Source organism: Schistocerca gregaria, chromosome 1 (assembly GCF_023897955.1).
Source record: "Schistocerca gregaria isolate iqSchGreg1 chromosome 1, iqSchGreg1.2, whole genome shotgun sequence".
Taxonomy (NCBI): domain Eukaryota; kingdom Metazoa; phylum Arthropoda; class Insecta; order Orthoptera; family Acrididae; genus Schistocerca; species Schistocerca gregaria.
In genome coordinates, this window is record NC_064920.1 from 365,536,044 (window position 1) to 365,557,147 (window position 21,104).

Consider the following 21,104-nt stretch of genomic DNA (forward strand, 5'->3'; position numbering starts at 1 on the left):
AGTCTTCCTTCCACGCCACCTAACAGACCTGAAGTATCGGCGTCTCTTGCGGGTGACTTTGCCTCCCCTGCTGGAAGAAAAGCCAGTAACGGTTCGAAGGGTTATGTGGCTGCAACATGATGGTGCTCCAGCCCACTTCGCCATTAACGTCTGGGCAAATCTCAATCTTGTCTTGCCTGGTCGATGGATCAGACGAGGGTGTCCAGTTGCATTGCCTACTCGTTCACCGGATCGAAACCTGTGCGATTGCTGGTTATGTTAATGCAGGACCAATTCCAGATGTGAAGACATTGGAGCAGCGTACTCATGCTGCTCTTGACACTGTTCAGATGTAGCCCAGCCCATCCGATGTGAACGTGTGAAACAGAACGTGCTACGGCGCGTACACACATGCTTTGAGGCCCGTGGAAACCATTTTCAACACATACTGTAACTGTGGTTGCATGGTGTAGCGCGTATTAGACCGCAGTCTGTGTAACAATATATGATTTAATAAATGGTCTCTAGTGTTTTCGCACATAACTTCATTAGACCTTTTTTCCGTATTCTCTCATCGATCAACCGCTAGAGTTCTTACACAGTGAACAAAATCACCATTTACATCGCTACATCATTCATCAGTAACAAATTCTTCTCAGTAGGACACAGTTGTTGACCACTCATTATTGTACACAGCTGTAAGCTATTTGTTTCTTGTGATCGTGAAGGGCACCCTATAATGACAGTTTTAATATCCACGCACTCGAGAGATACTCCTCCGTACGTTGTTCTAGCGTTTTATATTTAGTCTCTTTCGTTAAAAAATCCGGATTCGCCCGTATAACTTTACTGGGTACGTTCTGTGTTCTGTAATTCAACATTTCAGTCTAGTTTGTAGGTGACCTTGAAGACATGGTAATATGTGTACGTATGAAAAAGTTTCATGAAAAATTACGACCGTTGGCACCCTACTCTGGCACAAACTTCTGTTCCTCATTTGATACCTGCTGATCGAAGCTTATGCACGGGGCACCCAATGTAAAACTGGCCCAAAAGGTGGTTTGGGTATTTCGCGACAGGATAATATAAAAAGTAAAAAGGGGGAGGACGTAACTGGCTTTGATTGGTTCGCAAAGAACAGTTCTCCTGCTCATTCACCAGTCAGACTTACAAACTTCTCGTGTGAGTTGTACTTTGCCCATCCTGCATCATCTTGAGAACTAGGTTCAGCTCTTCGAGCTGTAGTATCTACATTTGCATTTCTTAAATAGTCACCAATACGATCACATATGTCCAAAGATACTACGTATGACTGTAACTTACATCTTGGGCAATGGGAATTTTGTGTACATATTTTACAAAAATAAAAAAATAAAACATAACGCCGCGAAAGATACTTGCTTGAACATAAATACAGGTGCTAGTCAAGCCTCCAGGTTGTGCCGTTGTATTCGACCACGAAAGTCACCTCTACATTACCCTCAATACGTTGCAAATATAAGTCGTGGTCAGAACAATGTTCTGTGTAACTGTGAGTGCTTTATGTCGGAGCTAAGGGAATTCGAACGCGGAAAAATGGTTGGTGCTCGGATGGTGGCTGCTTCCGTAACGAAGAGTTTGATGTTTCAAGACCTTCCGTAACCGAAGATTTATTTCGTACACAGGGTAACATAATCCACTAAATCACAACGCGGACGACAGTGTGTGTTGAGTGATTGTGACACTTGTTTGTGTCATTCACCCTGCGCAGTTGCTCGGTATGTTGTTGTTATGTTTGCTTATAGGGTGCTCGTGTGTTCCTTGAGTGCACTGCGACTTGCTGGTCAGTGTGGGACAGTCCAACTAGTAGCTCGTGATGTATGGAGAGTGCAGGAAGAACGTAGTTAGTTGAAAATGGCTCTGAGCACTATGGGACTTAACTTCTCAGGTCATCAGTCCCCTAGAACTTAGGACTACTTAAACCTAACTAACCTATAACATCACACACATCCATGCGCGAGGCAGGATGCGAACCTGCGACCGTAGCGGTCGCGCGGTTCCAGACTGTAGCGCCTAGAACCGCGCGGCCACTCTGGCCGCGGTAGTTCGTTCTTGTACAGTGTATGCGGCAACAAGATATCCCAATAGACGTCAACCACATCGGCTGTTATTTATCAACCTTTCCAACCAGTTATGAGAAAGTGGTAGTGTAACACCTACACAACGTTACAGAAGGAAACAAGTGACGACAGAAGACGGGGAAATTAATGTTCTTGCTGCTGTTGCAGTTGATCCGCACGTTAGCTCCCGCGCAATCGCTCGAGGAAGTGGCCTGAGTGAGGCAAGTGTTCTTTGGATTTTCATCAGCATAGGTCCCATCCCTATCACATCTCTCTCCATCAAGAGAGATTTTAAATTCTGTGCTTGGATATTAAGAAAGGGTACTCCTGATGTATCATGTATCTTGTTTAGTCATGAAGCCAAATTTACCAATCATGGCCAGGTGAACAGCCGAAACACGTGCTGTTGGTCTGCTGACACTGCGTCGATGGAGTGTAAACGTTTGGTGTGGGACAGTGAGTCAGCTTATAGGCACACTTTTCACAGGCGGAACACTGAACGAGCACATGTATCGCAGCTTCGTAGCAGACCACAAACTGCTTCCAGATCGTTGGACTTGTATCTTGGCATACCCGTTCCCTCGAGTTTGACGCCTGCAGATTTTTTGTGTGGGGAAAGCTGATATACGCTGTCAACAAGCACATATCAATTACACCCGATAATAGGCAACGGCGTATCATTGCAGCCTGCTAGGACATCACCGCAAAAATGCTAACATTTATGCAGCAGTCGTTCCATACCAGACTGGAAGCATGTATTGCCACCGTTGGTGCTCATTTTGAACGCAATCTGTAATGGTCAGTTGTCTCGTTACTTATCAGAATTCACATAACACTTATGGTGTTCTTTAGGGTTCGCCACCACAAGTATTGTACAAACGTCGGCGTTGGAAGTTTTCAAAATACGATATCTCGAAGACGACCTACTTTTAGTATGTTAATGTCAATAGGCATTGTTCCATTTCATAAAGTGTATGTTTGCACAAAAATACATTTTCTAAGTATTATTACGATCTTTTGACTGGCTAGCAATACAACCCCTGACTACAAATCCATTTTGCGAAGCCGCACATCAACAGAGCTTTCCATTTCCGCAATATCTGCGGTGCAAGTTTTAGGTGATTCACCCACTATTTCATGTCTGACACAAGATTACTAACCCAGTCATACATACATACATATATGCATGCGTATATACACACCCCTGCCTAATACCGTGTAGGGTCTCCGTGAGCACGCAGAAGTGCCACAACACGACGTGACATGGACCCACCTAATGTCTGAAATAGTGCGGAGAGAATTGACACCACGAATATTGCAGGAGTGTCTATAAATCCGTAACAATACGTAGGGGTGGAGATCTCTTCTAAACAGCACGTTGCAAGGCATCACAGATATACTCAGTAATGTTCATGTCTGGGAAGTTTGGTGGCCAGCGGAAGTGTTTAAACTCAGAAGAGTGTTCCTGGAGCCACTCTGTAGCAGTTCTGGACGTATGGGAAATCGCATTGCCCTGCTGAAATTGCCCAAGTGCGTCGTAATGCACAATGGACACGAATGGATGCAGGTGATCAGACAGGATGCTTACGTACGTGTCATCTGTAAGGTCGTATCTAGACGTATCAGGTCTCCCATATCACTCCAACTGCACACGCCCCACACCATTACACAGCCTCCACCAGCTTGAGCAGTCACCTGCTGACATGAAGGGACCATGGATTCATAAGGTTGTCTCCATACCTGTACACGTTGAAACTAGACTTGTCCGACCAGGCAATGTGATTCCAAACATCCACTGTCCAATGTCGGTGTTGACTGGCCCAGGCGAGGCGTAAAGCTTTTTGTCGTGCAGTCATCAAGGGTACACGAATGGGCCTTCAGCTACGAATACGCATATCGATGATGTTTCGTTGAATGGTTCGCAGGCTGACACTTCTTGATGGGCCAGCATTGAAATCTGCAGCAATTTGTGGAAGGGTTGCACTTGTGTCACGTTGAGCGATTATCTTCTGTCCTCGTTGTTCCTGTTCTTGCAGGATATTTTTCCCGGCCGCAGCGATGTCGGAGATTCGATTTTTTACCGGATTCCTGATGTTCACGGTACACTCGTGAAACGGTCGTACGGGAAAATCCCCACTTTATCGCTAGCTCGGAGATGCTGTGTCCCATCGCTCGTACGCCGACTGTAACACCACATTCAAAGTCACTTAAATCTTGATAACTTGCCATTGTAGCAGCAGTAACCGATCTAACATCTGTGCCAGACGCTTGTTGTCTTATATAGGCGCTGCCGACCGCTGCACTGTACTCTGCCTGTTTACATATCTCTGTATTTGAATACACATGCCTATACCAGTTTCTTTGGCGCTTCAGTGTATGATACACATATATGATGTTCTTGAAAGTAGCTATAGAGCGAAAATTGCGAATGGGTCCGAAAGGAATTAACATTAGAGTCAAAGGGCGAGAGTTTTATCATTAACGCAATTCTGAATGCCTGTGAGTACTAAATACAAGAAATCCAATAAAGATGAATTTTGCGTGTATCTTTTCTTGTTTTTGTTTTACGTCAGCGTTCATACATCTTTTTAGACGCTCCTTGTAGCATGGCTAGAGACGATCCAGAACTGAGTAGGCTATATGGCTCCTGCCGATGGAGAGTTGCCGCTGAACGGCTGATAGAAGCGACCTGTTCCCACGGCAGGACAAAAGCCGGTGCCGCGGGAAACGTCAGTCAGTGAGTGAGGCGTGGGTGGGGCGGCTGGCTGGGGGACTGTTCTGTTCTGCTCTGCTCTGCTCTGCCAAGCGCCCCGCTGCTGATCGTTAGCGGCTACGCTACGTAGCCGTGAGTTCGGCAGCACCGACACCATCACAAAGTCAACCCAGTACCCGCAGCGCAAATGTGCGATTCACCCCAACAAGCTGCTGACATCATAAGGCGACTGTGTGTCCCCTACTGCTCTGTCTGTCACGAGCGGGTTTGTATTCACCCAATGCACCTGGAGTCAAAGGTACCAATGTGAGAAGATAAGGAGCCCTTACCGTTGAAGAAGTTGCTGTTTTGTGATGGCCTGCTTGCAATCAGCAACTAACTCGTCACAGTGTCAGATAGGGTTAGGCAAGAGCTATGGCAAAAATAGATGGCCACACAGATTAGTAACAATTTAAAATGATTTTTTGATTGAAGTTTTACAGTATTTAACTCGAGGGCGAAGATTGTGAGTGGGAATGTTGTTCAATGATCTTTTGATCTAATCTGTTATTAAACATTGGTACAGCCCTAATCCAGTGGACGGCGACTAACGTCATTTGAAGGGTGGAAAGTGAAAATGTTCTTAGTGGCAAATCTTACATTCGCCAGGAGAATGAAAAAATTCGGATAAGTGCCTACAGAGCTCGCGCCCAAAGGATTCCCTTCAAACCTAATCATTTATATAAATAGTTCATCCATCCTAGGAAAAGAGAATTTCCACAATTTTTGGCTATTATTGATGCCGATACTGTCAAACTTTCGGTTCCAGGAATGCTAAGACTTTCGAGAATGGTTTAACTGTAAGTTTAAATTTTTGTGTAATTAACACAATCTGTATTGTATTTTTCAATTATTTCATTAATTTTCGAGTTACAGTAACATGTTGTGCTAACAGGCAATTAGTCTACCCTCCCCTGTTTCGATTACTGGAATGATTTGACAGATGTCTCCAGAGACGCATTAATTGATATTTTATGGAATTTCGGAACCTCGCTGCAAACGACGGAAATGCAATTTGCATCAATTACGAGTATTACTTTGCTCTGAAACATGCAGATGCAGTACGTGTCGCAGCGATAGACTGTCAGCGCAGTAGTCGTACGGCCTATCGCATATCACCGCTAAGTGGCAAAGACATCGTTCTCACTGCGGTAGGGGACTTCGTTCCATACATACAAACCTTCCTCGTGAATCACTCTGCGTATAACTGTAGTTCCAGAAATTTTTGACAGATTACGAACGCAGTGTAAGTTTGTAATGGCAAAAAATATTTTTATGAGATATAATTATAAACTAACAATTTTTTGGATATTTTCCTTAACTTGTAGCCGGCCGCTGTAGCCGAGCGGTTCTAGGCGCTTCAGTCCGGAACCGCGCTGCTGCTGCAGTCGCAGGTTCGAATCCTGCCTCGGACATGGATGTGTGTGATGTCCTTAGGTTAGTTAGGTTTAAGTAGTTCTAAGTTCTAGGGGACTGGTGACCTCAGATGTTAAGTCCCATAGTGTTCAGAGACATTTGAACCATTTTTTTAGTTAGGTTTAAGTAGTTCCTAGTCTAGGGGACTGATGACCTCACATGTTAAGTCCCATAGCGCTCAGAGCCATCTCATTCATTTTGAACCTTAACTTGTACTGTGAACCTCGCTTCTTGCCAAATTTCGTGATTCTAGGTCAACGAGAAGTATCCTGTAGGTTTGATGAGTATGTTTGCTAGTATCAAAATATGTGATATAAGTATCTGTACCTTTTGATTGTGTTGACTTAGAAGCTTAAATTATTAACACCGCCAACGGACCATAGACGTTAGTATTTGATATAAATTTTAACTTAATACTTCCACTCGTTCCTGAAAAAAGGGGTCTTAAGCGTCGTTTGGGCAGACAGACAGATGGACGACTAAGTGATCCTAGAAAGTTTGCGGCATCTTTTCATCGCAGATGATTCCGGTGACTTTTCTATATGTGAACTAAACTGCGTTCAACCTTGGCTGGGTATCAGAAGCGCCATCACAGCTTGAGGTGACAATGGGTCCTAGGTATTTAAAATGCATGGTTGACTGGGGAGTTTGCCACTGGTTCTGATGGTAGCATTCGTCAGGGGATGACCTTCCAAGTATCCAACCTTAGCACTGAGATGCAATCCATTTGCATCCACTTTGTTCAGGCGTGTTTCTTGGACTAGGATCAGACTGTCCTCCTAAATAAGTTCCAACGACGAGAGATTTGTATGTTAGGCGCTGCTGGGTCCATGCAGAGGATAAATAATAGCGGTGATAGGGTGAAGCCCTGATGAACACCGACATTGAAATCAAACGGTGGATAAACTCCCGATTTGTGACGGCATCAGCGGTTAATGATTTTTAATAAATGCGTTGCTGGAGACATTTTTTGGCTCACTAGTTTCAGTATTGTACCTCATCGTATTTTATTTAATTTGTATATCTCAGATTTATTTTTACAATTTTAAAAGCTAATGTAAAAGTTTTATCCTGCTCCAGTACAGAGGCAGCATGTCTTTGACCACAGGAAAAATGACGTACTGATAAAATTGGAATACGTTTTTAATCTGGGATTGTATAAATCTGTACATTAATTAATTAAACGTTGCTATTTATTTCTTACTGAGTTACATGTAGAGAATGAATATTCGTGTTGAAAGTTAATGTAACTCAATATCTGTGTTTTTCGTTAGCAAAAATCAAACAAAAAGATTCCTCCACCAAATTTTGAGCATTTTTGTCATTTGCAACATTCTATCCGGTCTTCTGGGGGTGAGTAAAAGTATAATCACATTTAGGACAATGCACTGTAACTTTTACATCCGTTATGGACTGTGTTTCGAGGTCTACGGATGTTAGTTAAAATGAAAACTTACGATTCCGCATTAGTCACAGAGTCTTTACAACATGCACTATGCGTTTCAACGGTTACACCGCAATCATCAGGTGGAGGGTATTTTTTATGCAGTTTAAAAGTATAAAAAATAGTTACAGTTCAAAGAACAGTGTACATGCTGCAGTCTGACGTGGAAAATCACATGTCATATATTAGGTACTGTGAGACGCAAAGGTGTTTTTCGCATCAGACTGCAGCGCACGTACTATTTTTCCATCGTGTCTACCTTTTGCATTTTTAAACTGTCTGCTACATCACATCTATAGATCGTGTGGTTAATTTCGCTAGTTGTAACTGTGAGCGTCGTAACTAAATTCTCAGCCATCTCACATGCAGCTGTAAACAACTGGTGGTGCGTGCCACTAACGAAGGCTGTGTCAAACATGAGTTCCGTTTGTTGATGATGGAGGAACTGTCGAAACACGTAGCCTCGTGAATGAAGTAAAGACTTTGTGAATAACAGTGCACTATACTTTATTTAGAAGTTTTCCTATGTTACGTTAAAAGTTCTTGTTTACTCTGCGTGCTCCCCTATCAACCAATGTCTGCTTCATAGTTGAGCTTGTCATTAAACGACTTGCATTTAGCTTACTTAGACTTCTGCATTTTTTCGCATACGGTTTTTATTTGGGACATTATTCAAAATTAACAACACTTCGGCGTTGTTTTGGCTTAATGGAAGCACCATTTGTTGAAAGTCGTGGTTTTTAATTTTTCGCTGTATAATATTCATCTCAAGTATCAATGCGAATTTCTTTGGTTTAGTCTTTAGGTGCCATACTCATAGCAGGAACCTTTTCCTTCTCTGCATGTTCCATTACAAGAAAACCATGTGTGGTTTCATCCGCAGCCAAATTATGTTGAGAAACCATAAGGGGATCATAAGTTTCGATTCCTCATTCTTTGAACTCATTACCTGCATTACCGACGATAGCCGCTGAGCAGTGGTCTCCAGACTCAGCTGAAAAGGTGACGAGGTGTCACTGCTGTGTCCAGAGTTGTCCTTGGGCGCTCCGCTGTTGGTGCACCTCTCTCCGCTTCCACATCAAGGGAAGCAACAATATTGATTGCTCTGTTGATAATCGATTGTGTTCCATACGTCGCCGCACTGTACATGGGATACTTGTTTCGCCACTTCCGGCTGAAGGTACGTGACATGGCTGGCCGACTCCGCACGCTCGAGAGAACAATAGTCGGTCCTCTCTGGCGCTAGTCGCATGAGTCTGTCGGGATGCTGCATGGTCCTGTGTGGCACTCCTAAACACAGGACTTCGATATTCGCACGACAGTCATTCACGCTGTGATGCATAAACTGGAGTGCCAACAGGCAAAATGAAAAATCAACTCTGTAACAAGCTATATTTCTACAAGTAGGCCCTAATAAAAAAGGCCACATGTTATTTAGAATGTTTGTTAGAAGTAGTCTATCCTACCATCACCTAAAATACGTATTTGCTGTTCCTCCTGAAACACCACTTCTTGAGAGTTTTCACAATTTGAACGTTGAGTTGGTGGGGAAGGGAGGGGAGGGTCCTCTCACATTCGAGTCATGCTGTATTCGTTATGTACGGTAGGTATAGTCTTTCATTGCCGTTTCTAGGACAGTCGTCTAATGTTGTCGACACGTGTGTTGCAGGCGATGCCGGACCACCCGGCGTCAATGCGCATGTCTGGAGAGCTGTCCCACGAGATGGACATGCACAACGACACGGCCGCCAACTCCACAACCACAAGCAGCAGTGCAGAGGATGACGGTAAGCGCACGTGGTCCTCTTTATTTCTTCTCTTTAATTCTGTCTTTCGTTAAGTCCTGTTCTGAGGCCTTCATCTCTGCCAAAGTATTGGACACATCGTCATCAAGAATATGTACCACACAAGTGTTGCAAAGCTGTTCGTTCAAATTAACTGAGGAGGTATATTTTCTAGAGTCACAATGGTATTCGTTGACAGACTGAACACAACGTGCAAACAAAATCGCAATACAAGTCCAGGAACAAGCAGATCACTTGTAATACTACAGTAGTAGAATCTCCACTGGACACTGTAATCGTCTGATTTTCGACAGTGCTGCAGATGTTTCGAAATATGACAGTTTGAACAGAAGGATGAAAAGACTGATAGGTGCTAAATGTAGGAAACATCAGTTTGGGTTCTGGAGAAATGTAAGAGTAGGCGAGGCATTACTGACCCCAAAACTCATCTTAAAAGATTGATTGAAAGGGGGCAAATTTACGTTTATAGTGTAAAGTTTCTGACAACTGGTATTCACTCTTTGAAATCCAGAACGTAGCGGGTATAAAATGCAAACAGCGCAAGGTTTTCTACAATTTGTACAAGCACCAGATTGCTGTTGTAAACGTCAAAAGACATGGAAGGGGAACGGTAGTTGACAAAGGAGTGATACACGATTGCCTTTCCCAAATTTTATTGGTGAAGTACATTGAGCAAGGCTTAAAGAAAACGAAATGGAAATTCTGAAAGGGAATTAAAATCGTGGGTGGGGGGGGAGGGGATAAAAACTTTACGATTTGTCGATAACATTGTAATTGTAATTCCATCAGAAACGGAAAATGACTTGGAAGAGCAGTTGGATTGTATCTAAAAAAGAGATTATAAGATAAATGTCAACAAAAGTAAAACAAAACAGTGGAATTGAGACGAATTATATCAGGCCATGCTGAGGGAATCTGATTAGGTAATTAAACAGTAAAAATGTAGAGAGGATATAAAATTCGGACTGTCAATAGCAAGAAAAACGTATCTCAAAAATAGAAATTTGTTAACATAGAATGTAGAGTACATCTAAGTGTTTTCTTACGGTACCATTATATAGTGTAGTCTTGTACGAAAGTGAAATGTGGTTGAAAAGCAGCTGAGACAAAAAGAGAATAGAAGCTTTCAAAATGTAGTTCTCTAAAAGAATGAAGATGGTTAGGTAGGAAGATTGGATAGTTAACGAAGAGGTATTGACTCGGATTGAGGACAAAAGGAATGTATGGTACAATTTGCTCACAAGAGTGGATCCGTAGACTGGACACATCCTGAGGCATCAAGATCAGACTAGTCATGGAGAGACGTGTATGCGGTAAAATTTATAAAGAGAGACCAAGACTCGACTAAAGTAAGCAGATTGAGATGGACACGCCTTGGACTAGTTATGTTGAGATGAAGAAGCTTATGCAGGATAGACCAACGTTTGAGAGTCGCATCATACCAGTCTTCGGACTGAACACCATAACAAAACAACAACAACAACAACATGGCATTTGTGTGATAGTGTATGTTTTTGTATTGTCTGTAAAAGAAGGTGTCAGTCGCTTCAGTATTTTGGGATATTATTTTGCATCTTTGAGAATGGAATTTGGGGAATCTTGTCTTATTGAGTTTATGGAATGGCGAGAAAAAATGTTTGTTTTTCCACAAAATTTCATGGGTGCTGTCGGGTGATGAAGATTTATGATCATCCCACGTGTATAGTACCTATTGCGTATATAGTGATCAGCATTGATGACAATTCGAAAAAGAGACTGCAGACATTCAGCCTGACATTGACCGTACTGTCGAACCCTACAGAATGGCTGGAAGTATGATGAAACGTCAGATGGGCAGTTTTACGACGTCTGATTACTCCGCAATTTTTGTTGACCGCATTGCTTATGCTTAGTCGGCTAGGCAATCTGTCGTGTGTTATGAGAACCAGGTATTTGACTGAGACATACAAAGTCAAGTCGGTACGATCTATTATGAGTTTGTGGTTAATGTGCTTCAGGCTAGTAGTGAGCAGAACTGCTTGGCTTCAATTAGGGTTGGTTTTCATCTTCCAGACAGTACGCAACTAGGTGATTTTTTTCTACTTGTCTCTGGAGGTAGCTGTAAATGCTAATACGGTTGCGTCAACACCGGCGCAGTATCATCGAAGTACATCTGATTGGGTAAGCTTTTTATGTAGATAGCAGTGCAACTCCAGCCAATTTTATACTGCTTTCTGACGAGGTATTGCCTGGGAGTGACCTTGACTCACATCACATATTGCAAATGGCGGGATTTCTTGTCATCCCCTGCTGACGTGGCGTTCACCATGTCCGAAAGAACAGAAACCAGTTTGATCCTGCAGCCACTATGAATCAAGACAAAAAGGAATTATAGACAGTAGCTACCAGTGTGCAATGATTTATGTTCAATAGAACAAATCAAAAATTTGTGCCGGACAGGGATTCCAACCCTGGTCCCCTAACTTATTAGGCAGATGCGCTGACCACTGCGCTATATGGACACAGTGGTCACCACAACAGCACGGGCAACCCTAACACACCACCTGTCAGACCCAAATTCTCAACTTACACCTCAAACTACTGACGTAGGGCCCATGCTCGTTAGCATCATTATTCGCTGCATCTCGCCGATTTCCATAAGAGATCGAGCTTGGTGTGCGTCTGCACTGAGAAGATCGTTGACCATCATCGTCTGAATTATATATTTGGACATGTCCGAAGGAACAGACCCAACATATACAATTCAGACGATTCAGTGCAGACGGACACCAAGCTCGAACTCTTACGGGAATCTGCGAGACGCTGCGATTAATGAGGCTAATTATCAGGATCACTACATTTGTAGTGAGCGGTATAAGCTGAGAACTTGGGTCCGACTTAGGCATGCTAGGCTAGTCAGTATAGTTGTGGTGACCACTGTGTCCGGATGGCGTAGTGGTCAGTGCACCTGGCTAGTAAATAGGAGACCCAGGTTCGAATCCTGGTTCGACACAAATTATCGACTTGCCCCATTGATATAAATCAATGCCCACTGGCAGACAATGTCGTTAATTCCTACATGTCTCTTAGGCTTATGCCTGCAAACTCGATATGAAGTGGTTTAATGTCGTAAGGGTCCGATTAACCTCAGCGATGCTCTGCAGTATTGCCTTCTTGACATCTCGTACTGGCAACTCAGAAAGTGCGACAAACGTGTGGAATTGAATCTCCGCACTCTCGTCCGAAGGGCACGTACGTGTGTGTCGGTAGACGGCGCGATTTTCTGGTAGAAGAGGGGTGCAGTCTAGCGGGACCTCTCACGGAGAGGAGGTGCTTCACTGATCCGCAGAAGGTCTCCGGTCGGGAAACGTCGCAGGAAGTAGAGGGTAGGGCGGAGGAAACCGCTCTGAAGCCTCTGCGGACAAATAATGCGCGAGTCAGCCGCGTTACCCCAGACAACGTGCGCATACTCGGGCGAACGAGCGCCAGCTAGATCGCAACGTCCAACAGAGGTGGAATCGTGGTCTGAGGGTTCAGTAACGGCTATAGAACGCACAGTCTTCCTGTGGCCACTCACAAGAGAGTCTCAATATATTTCTTCGAAGTGAGGTGGCGATCGATCATAAAGCCCTGGAATTTGAGTCACATTGTCTGAGGGCACAGCCGTTCCAGGGACCTTAACGAGTGGTAGTGATTCAGGCACTCGTCGATGATCAACCATGGTGCCTTGCGTGTTTCCGCCATTTGGTGGCCCACTGTATCAAGTTGGCTCTGAGCATTATGGGACTTAACATCTGAGGTCATCAGTCCCCTACAACTTAGAACTACTTAAACCTAACTAACCTAAGGACATCACACACACCCATGCCCGAGGCAGGATTCGAACCTGCGACCGTAGCAATCGTGCGTTTCGAGACTGTAGCGCCTAGAATCGCTCGGCCACAGCCGCCGGCCCTGTATCAAGTCCTCGATGGTTTGTTGCAAACGATCCTCACGATAGACGGCAGTCATACGGCGAGTGCAGAGCGCCTAAACGCCAGCGTTCTACACACATTCAATAATAATGAAGATAAACAAATGAAATATATGTTCATAGAGATCAAAGCCCTTAACAGAAAGTGCCTGTCATGTGGCGTCCACAAACCTCCTAAAGTACAAGGATTTGCTTCTTTCGAAACTGCTGTTTCAAATCTCGAATCGACATACGAGCATGTAATTATAGCTAGTGATTCTAACATAAATTTCCTATATAACAGCCCATTCAGTGCAAAATTTAAGCGGATGCTTTCTTCTTCAAACGTGTTGCTATTTGAGCTTGTTCCCTCGCATTATACGAACGGTAGTCATACTCTCATAGATATATTTGCAACCGAATGCTGTAACAGAATAATTTGTATTTCTCAAATATCAGAGCCTGGCATATCCACCCGTGACATAATTCTCATCACGTATTCTTTGGAATGTCCGAGAAATAAACCTTAATTTGCTACATACCGAATCTTAAGACGCATTAATTATCTGAACTTGCAACCGAGGAGCAAAAAATGGCTTGGAACTCGAAGGCTTGCCTACTCCGTAAAGCAGGGTAGGCGTTTGTGGCAGATAAACGACAAAGTATAATGCTGGTGCAGATATAAGTATTTCGGAACACATCGTTCAGCGCCCATTGTCGGACGTGAGGCTCCGCAGCAGTTAACTCCTGTGACAGCAGACACTCGATCGTCTGTACTACGTTTGTCTCATTTTAGCAACACCCTAATAACTGCTTAATCGAACCCCCTAAACACACAACGACACATCACACGCAGAGGACTACACCACAGAGCTAGCCGTAGCCGCAGCTGCCATTCAGAGTACTCGTATGTCGTGGAATGTATCTCACAGCCAATGCTCCAAGATGGTGCTACATGTGTTCGAACACTAAAAATATCTTCCTCAGCGTATTAACATCACACACATGATGTTCTCTAATATATTTCTGTGTTCCTCAGTATTCCAGGCTAATATCAGTGACTATAGTCAGAATATTTTTATGGTATTCTCAAACTCCACTATAAATCTGAATGAAAAGTTACGCATCACTCTATATGTTTCAATCATTGTCGCCTCCTATAATTTTTGCGCTCTTCGCCCCAATCTTAACCAAATTAATTGTCCCTCAGAAAGATGACACAAACTTTCTTCCTATTTCATTTGTCTAATTTCTCCTCATTGTGAATTATGCCTGTCGATGGGAATCTGAACATTATGTTCTAGCACAAAAATTTCAAAGATTTCCACTTCCTTCTTTCGTGTTTATTCCTTCCTGTAGTGCTAAAATCAGGTGTGTTTTTCTTTTTCGTAAAGACCATTCTACGGCTAAAAATAGCTTTTAACTCTAAGTCATATCCTATTCCGTTTATTTATTTTGGAAGACTCCATTGATCGTATTAGTTTGTGAAATATTAACAACTGAACTACAGAATAAGATTCGTCCAAACTTCCTACTCCGCACCCTCTGCTATTATTTCCCACTAAATGAACCCATGTTATCAGAATGTCCTAAAAGACACACACACACACTTCCCCTTTCCCCTCTCAACGTCCATCCTCCTCTTTCCGTCCTTTCCGACTCCACTCACTCCTCCACCCATCTTCCAAACCACGTGCACCTATACATCAATGTGATAAATCGCTTCAGGCAAATGCCAGGATAGTTCCTTTGAAAGGGCACGGCCGATTTCCTTCCCCGTCTTTGACACAATCCGAGCTGTGCTCCGTCTCTAATGATCTCGACGTCGACGGGACGTTATACCCGATCTTCCTTCATTTTGTTCTTTTGCAAGTGCTACTAAAGTCTACTGCAATGTATTACCAATAGACAAAAAGGACCATCACAGCACAAAACGACAACTGATAACGAAAAAGTGAAAATAAAGTTAAGAAGGCTTTACAAACGCTAAAAAATGTGCACCAAAAGTTTTTCAAACTGAAAACAAGGATTAAAGCAAAAACTGGAAGAAACGACTATGTACAGAATTAAGTTTTATATACTTGTATGTACTAATTCCAGTCGCGTATTAAAAACCACGAAATGTCCCAAAAGTAAAAGGTGCAAAGCTTGAATGGCCAGTACGTAAGATATTCGGTTTAGCCATGAGGCAGATCTTGAACTACTGTAATAGTGTGTCTTATCGGCACTGCAGGTTTTATGAAAATTAATACCAGACCGTCTTAATGTTTAGTAAATTATCTGTAATTTATTCTCTATTTTACGTAAAGTTTTGTACCATACTTTATGACAGTCGCACTTATTTTTGTCCAGATGATGACAACGCCGATGACGATGCCACTGATGACGAGGACGACGATGATGACGAGATCCATGTGGAAGGCAAGGTAGGTGCAGGGTTGCAACTCACTTCGATGGGAGCGAATGTATTTCTTAACAATCTATTCAAGTCTAATGCGCCTGTCGCGATTAGGAATCTGCTGAAACGACGTGGAAGCAACGTCGTAGGTGTTTCGCATACCTACATCCGTGAAAAAAAAATCTTTTTGAGGCGAAGAACACAGACATCTAATGGAAACTTAAATTTCTGTACTAAGTGAGGTACTGGTGGAAGAATAAAAAAAAAAGTGAGTAGGGCACTTGCCCGCGAATGGCAAAGTTCCCAGTTTCGGCCCCTGGTCCGGTTCACAGCTTTTCTCTGTCAAGAAGGTGCTTTCGAAATACGACATTGGCTTGAATTCTCTACATTCTCTTTCACTTCAGTCTCTTGATAAACCTTCTTCCATTATAGCCTTATGTGTGTCACAATACCTAATGTCGTGCCAAACACGAGATGTTGCACCACGTTTCGTCACTGCCGTGTAGATGTTATTTTTAACATCCTTTTGATAACATATTTTACGTCACACTGTCAGATTTATGACTTGTCTACTCTTAGAATTCATACTGATTCAATCCTCGTAACTTACTCATATGGACCTTCTTCCCGTTGACAATGCAAAGCTAATGGTCTTTAATGTCACGTTTCGCGATAGTCCATAGTAAAGCCGAGCCTTCGAACAGCACTCTTCAGATCACACGTTGGCTATTTCTTTCGAATTATAATTACTTGCACGCCATAAACTCGTTTTTATATCTGATGAATATCTTTCCATTTGCCACACTCTCATAAATGTTGCTGTTATGATACATACTAGTGAATATCTGAGATTGAATTTGCCTTTATTCTTGTGAATATTCAACCCACATCAGTTTCTAATTGATAAACTATGTTGAGAAAACACTCTAAGACAAAAAAAAAAGCAACGCATCATGAAAAAATTATCGAAACGTGCGGGAATTGGCAGATATTACGTACGTATACAGACAACAAAAAATGATTATAATTTCAGACACATAGAATGACTCATTCAAGAGAAAGGGCCGGACGCTGTGGCCGAGCGGTTCTAAGCGCTTCAGTCCGGAACCGCGCTGCTGCTACGGTCGCAGGTTCGAATCCTGCCTCGGGCATGGATGTGTGTGATGTGCTTAGTTTAGTTAGGTTTACGTAGTTCTAAGTCTAGGGGGCTAATGACCGCAGATGTTAAGTCCCATAGTGCTTAAAGCCATTTTAACCATTTGATTTTCAAGAGAAAGAGTTTCACAAACAGAGCAAGTTCAAAAAGAAATGTGTGTGAAATCTTATGGGACTTAACTGCTAAGGTCATCAATCCCTAAGCTTACACACTACTCAACCTAAATTATCCTAAGGGCAAACAGACACAGCTATGCCTGAGGGAGGACTCGGACCTCCGCCGGGACCAGCCGCAACAGAGCAAGTCCGTAACGCGTTGGGCCATGTCTGGCCCTTATGCAAATAGTTATTCTTCTTCTCATTGATTGACAGACTTGTTGGTTGTCCTCCTGAGGGATATAGTGCCAGATTCTATCAGACGGGTTGAATCGTCAAAATCCGTAGTGGTTGGAAGGTCTTGCCTATAAAGCTCAAAAATTTCTCAACTGGTGAAAGATCCGGCTATCTTTCAGGCCAAGGTAGGGTTTGCCAAGCACGGAGACAAGCAGTAGAAGCTTTCGCCGTGTGCAGGTGGACATTATATTGCTGAAATGCAAGCCCAGGATGGCTTGCTATGGAGGGCAACAGAACGGGACGTAGAATATCGTTGACGTTCGGCTGTGCTGTGACAGAGCCGCGGATGACGACCGCAGCGGTGCTGCTGTGAAATGTGCCGTAATTCCTGGTTGTCGGTTCATATGGTTGGTATCCACTACCGTCCGGAGATTCTCCACGGACGTCTTCGGTGGTCTCTGGGCCTCAGTTCGAGGCGGAAATGATCAGTGAAGACAACTGTACTCCACTCAGTGAGATTCCAGGCTGAAAACGTGCATGGAGGCGCCTCGAATAGTAGTGGGGATGCGGGACATGGGTAGAAAAGGTCAAACAATCGAGAAAGGCATAATGCTGGTTTTGTTATTTACCGACCCTTATACAGTTTGGGCACTGGAGACGTCGACGGTACGCTGAATCCGTAAAATGGTGTGATCGACAGTTGCTCATAGCGATTCCCGTGAAATCTGTGCGGCCTTCAGACCTGGTAGAGACGAACGTGTCCTGGTAAATGCGTTCTTTTAGATATCCCCCGAGACAAAAGTCGCTTGGTTTCAGATCAGAAGATCCTGCAGGGCACGCATCTGGTAAACCTCTAGAGATAATTGTAACCGTAGGCTTCCGCGGCCGTTGTCAATGTCAATAAAATTCTTCTGGGTTAGAGACCGCATTGTCATTTATAAAATTTTATAAATGACAATGCGGTCTCTAACCCAGAAGAATTTTATTGACTCTAGAGATAACACGTTTGTGGGAAGTTGTATTAAGCAGGACTTGTACATGGCGAGCGACATAAGGTGTTGCTCCATCTTGTATGAAAATAGTGGTTTCAACACAATTGTACTGTGACAAATCAGGAACCACATGCTGTACAAGTAGCTCTCGATGACGTGCAGCCGTCACTGTACACCTGGCAGGCTCTCTAAGTGTATTCTCTCCAAAGAATGTATGCAACATGAGTCCACATCGCACAGTCTCACACGGCGGGTGCAATGGCTCTTCGTGCACAACACGTGGTTTAACAGTATCCCAAATTCGGCAGTTCTGTGCATTCACTGCAACCCGTAGTGTAAAATCTGCCTCGTCACTCCGTAGAACATGGCCTGGCCACATGTCGTCAACTTCGAGCCGTGCCAGAAACCAAAGAGCAAATACATACCATTGCTACGGATCATGAGGTTTCACTTGTTCCGCCATCTGGATCTTGTACGAGTGCCAACATAAAATAGAGAGCAAAACTTACCTGCTCTTGACCCGTGACATTGCACTAGCACTACCCATGACACGTGATGCATGGTCAGTTACAGCGACAGCAACCTCGACCGTAACTTCCACCGGGATAGGACGCCTTCCTCTTCCAGTTGCCGCGAACAATTAAAATCGCTCAATAGAGGAAAGGCCGCTGGACCCGATGGGATACCAGTTCGATTTTACACACAGTACGCGAAGGAACTTGCCCCCCTTCTTGCATTGGTGTACCGTAGGTCTCTACAAGAGCGTAGCGTTCCAAAAGATTGGAAAAGGGCACATGTCATCCCCGTTTTCAAGAAGGGACGTCGAACAGATGTGCAGAACTATAGACCTATATCTCTAACGCCGATCAGTTGTAGAATTTTGGAACACGTATTATGTTCGAGTATAATGACTTTTCTGGAGACTAGAAATCTACCCTGAAGGAATCAGCATGGGTTTCGAAAAAGCCGATCGCGTGAAACCCAGCTCGCGCTATTCGTCCACGAGACTCAGAGGGTCATAGACACGGGTTCCCAGGTAGATGCCGTGTTTCTTGACTTTCCCAAGGCGTTCGATACAGCTCCACACAGTCATTTAACGTACAAAGTAAGAGGACATGGACTATCAGACCAATTGTGTAATTGGATTGAAGAGTTCCTAGATAACAGATCGCAGCGTGTCATTCTCAATGGAGAGAAGTCTTCAGAAATAAGAGTGATTTCAGGTGTGCCGCAGGGGAGTGTCGTAGGACCGTTGCTATTCACAATATAAATAAATGACCTTGTCGATAACATCGAAAGTTCACTGAGGCTTTTTGCGGATGATGCTGTACTATATCGAGAGATTGTAGTAACACTGCAAAATTGTGCTGAAATGCAGGAGTATCTGCAACGAACTGACGCATGGCGCAGGGAATGGCAATTGGATCTCAATGTAGACAAGTGAAATGTGCTGCGAATACATAGAAAGAAAGATCCTTTGTCATTTACCTACAATATAGCAGGTCATCAACTGGAAGCAGTTAATTCCACAAATTATCTGGGAGTAGGCATTAGGAGTGATTTAAAATGGAATGGCCATATAAAATTAATCCTCGGTAAAGCAGATGCCAGACTGCGATTCATTGGAAAAATCCTAAGGAAATACAGTCCGAAAGCAAAGGAAGTGGGTTACTGTACACTTGTTCGCCTATTGCTTGAATACTGCTCACAGAGTTAAAGACTCTGCAAGAGAGACGCTCAATAGCTCGGTAAGGGCTTTTGCTGAAGTTTCTAGAACATACCTTCACCGAGGAGTCAAGCAGTATCTTGCTCCCTCCTACGTATATCTCGCGAAGAGACGATGAGGATAAAATCAGAGAGATTAGAGCCCACACATAGGCATACCGACAATCTTTCTTTCCACAGGAATAGAAGGGAGAACCGATGGAGGGACTCAAGGTACCTTGCGCCACACACCGTCAGATGGCTTGCGTAGTATAGATGTAGATGTAGATCATGAGATACACTCGCGTTTTTTAAACCGTTTAATGACGTCTGGTCTCACCTTAGACCTTTCAGTCAGCGATACGGTCTCACTGTAATTGCTGCCGTTCATATAAAACAGTTCCACTAACAGCACACTGTCTCTCTTCACGGTAGCCATAACGTTCACACACGTTATGGCTTGTCAAATGATAGCGTTGATGTCCCGTCACACATACACTGTATACTGCCAGATCTGCACCTCATGATCGCAATTGGAACTAATTTGTTTTCCAGCGTAAATCAATTACAGATTAGCGCATTAGCATATCTACCAAGCCCACACTGGACCTCCATTGCATTTTATTTATAACGACTCTGTATACTCTACATAGAGACACTTATTCTTATTTCTTGTTGAAAATCACTCAGTTAGTTTACTGGAATAGTTATATAGCAGACCTGTACAGTAGACGTTACCAGTTCGTTGAAATCTCGTTGTTCCAGGGCCGGTGAATGCTAAAGAACGCATACCTTCGCAAGTAAGTGTCAGTGTGCTTATTGTCTCTAACAGGAGTTGTTTCCTGTGACATGATCTTTCACCCCTAGACGTTTGACGCAAACACTTCGAATCGTCCTTCGTGTGGTTGCACTGAAATGTAGTACACATCGTATCAATTTGATGTTTGTTGCATGCTGCCTTCACTATGTTGCAATTTTAATGCTCAGTAGTGTAGATTTAATCTTCTTCATTGCATATTGTTGTTGGGCTTGATGCCCTAGCGGAAGCTGGCGACATAGGCTACCTACTGATTTAGTTACTGAAGTGTGACAGAGT

At 43.5% G+C, this 21,104-nt stretch overlaps 1 protein-coding gene across 1 annotated transcript in view; it reads left to right on the plus strand.

Moving 5' to 3' along the window:
* Window positions 1-21,104, plus strand: part of LOC126346830 (uncharacterized) — a 104,625-nt gene that overhangs the window by 26,380 nt on the left and 57,141 nt on the right. The window contains exons 2-3 of the mRNA XM_050002222.1: window positions 9,360-9,477; window positions 15,779-15,852. Coding sequence (XP_049858179.1) covers window positions 9,360-9,477; window positions 15,779-15,852 — 192 coding nt within the window. The remainder of the gene's footprint in view (window positions 1-9,359; window positions 9,478-15,778; window positions 15,853-21,104) is intronic.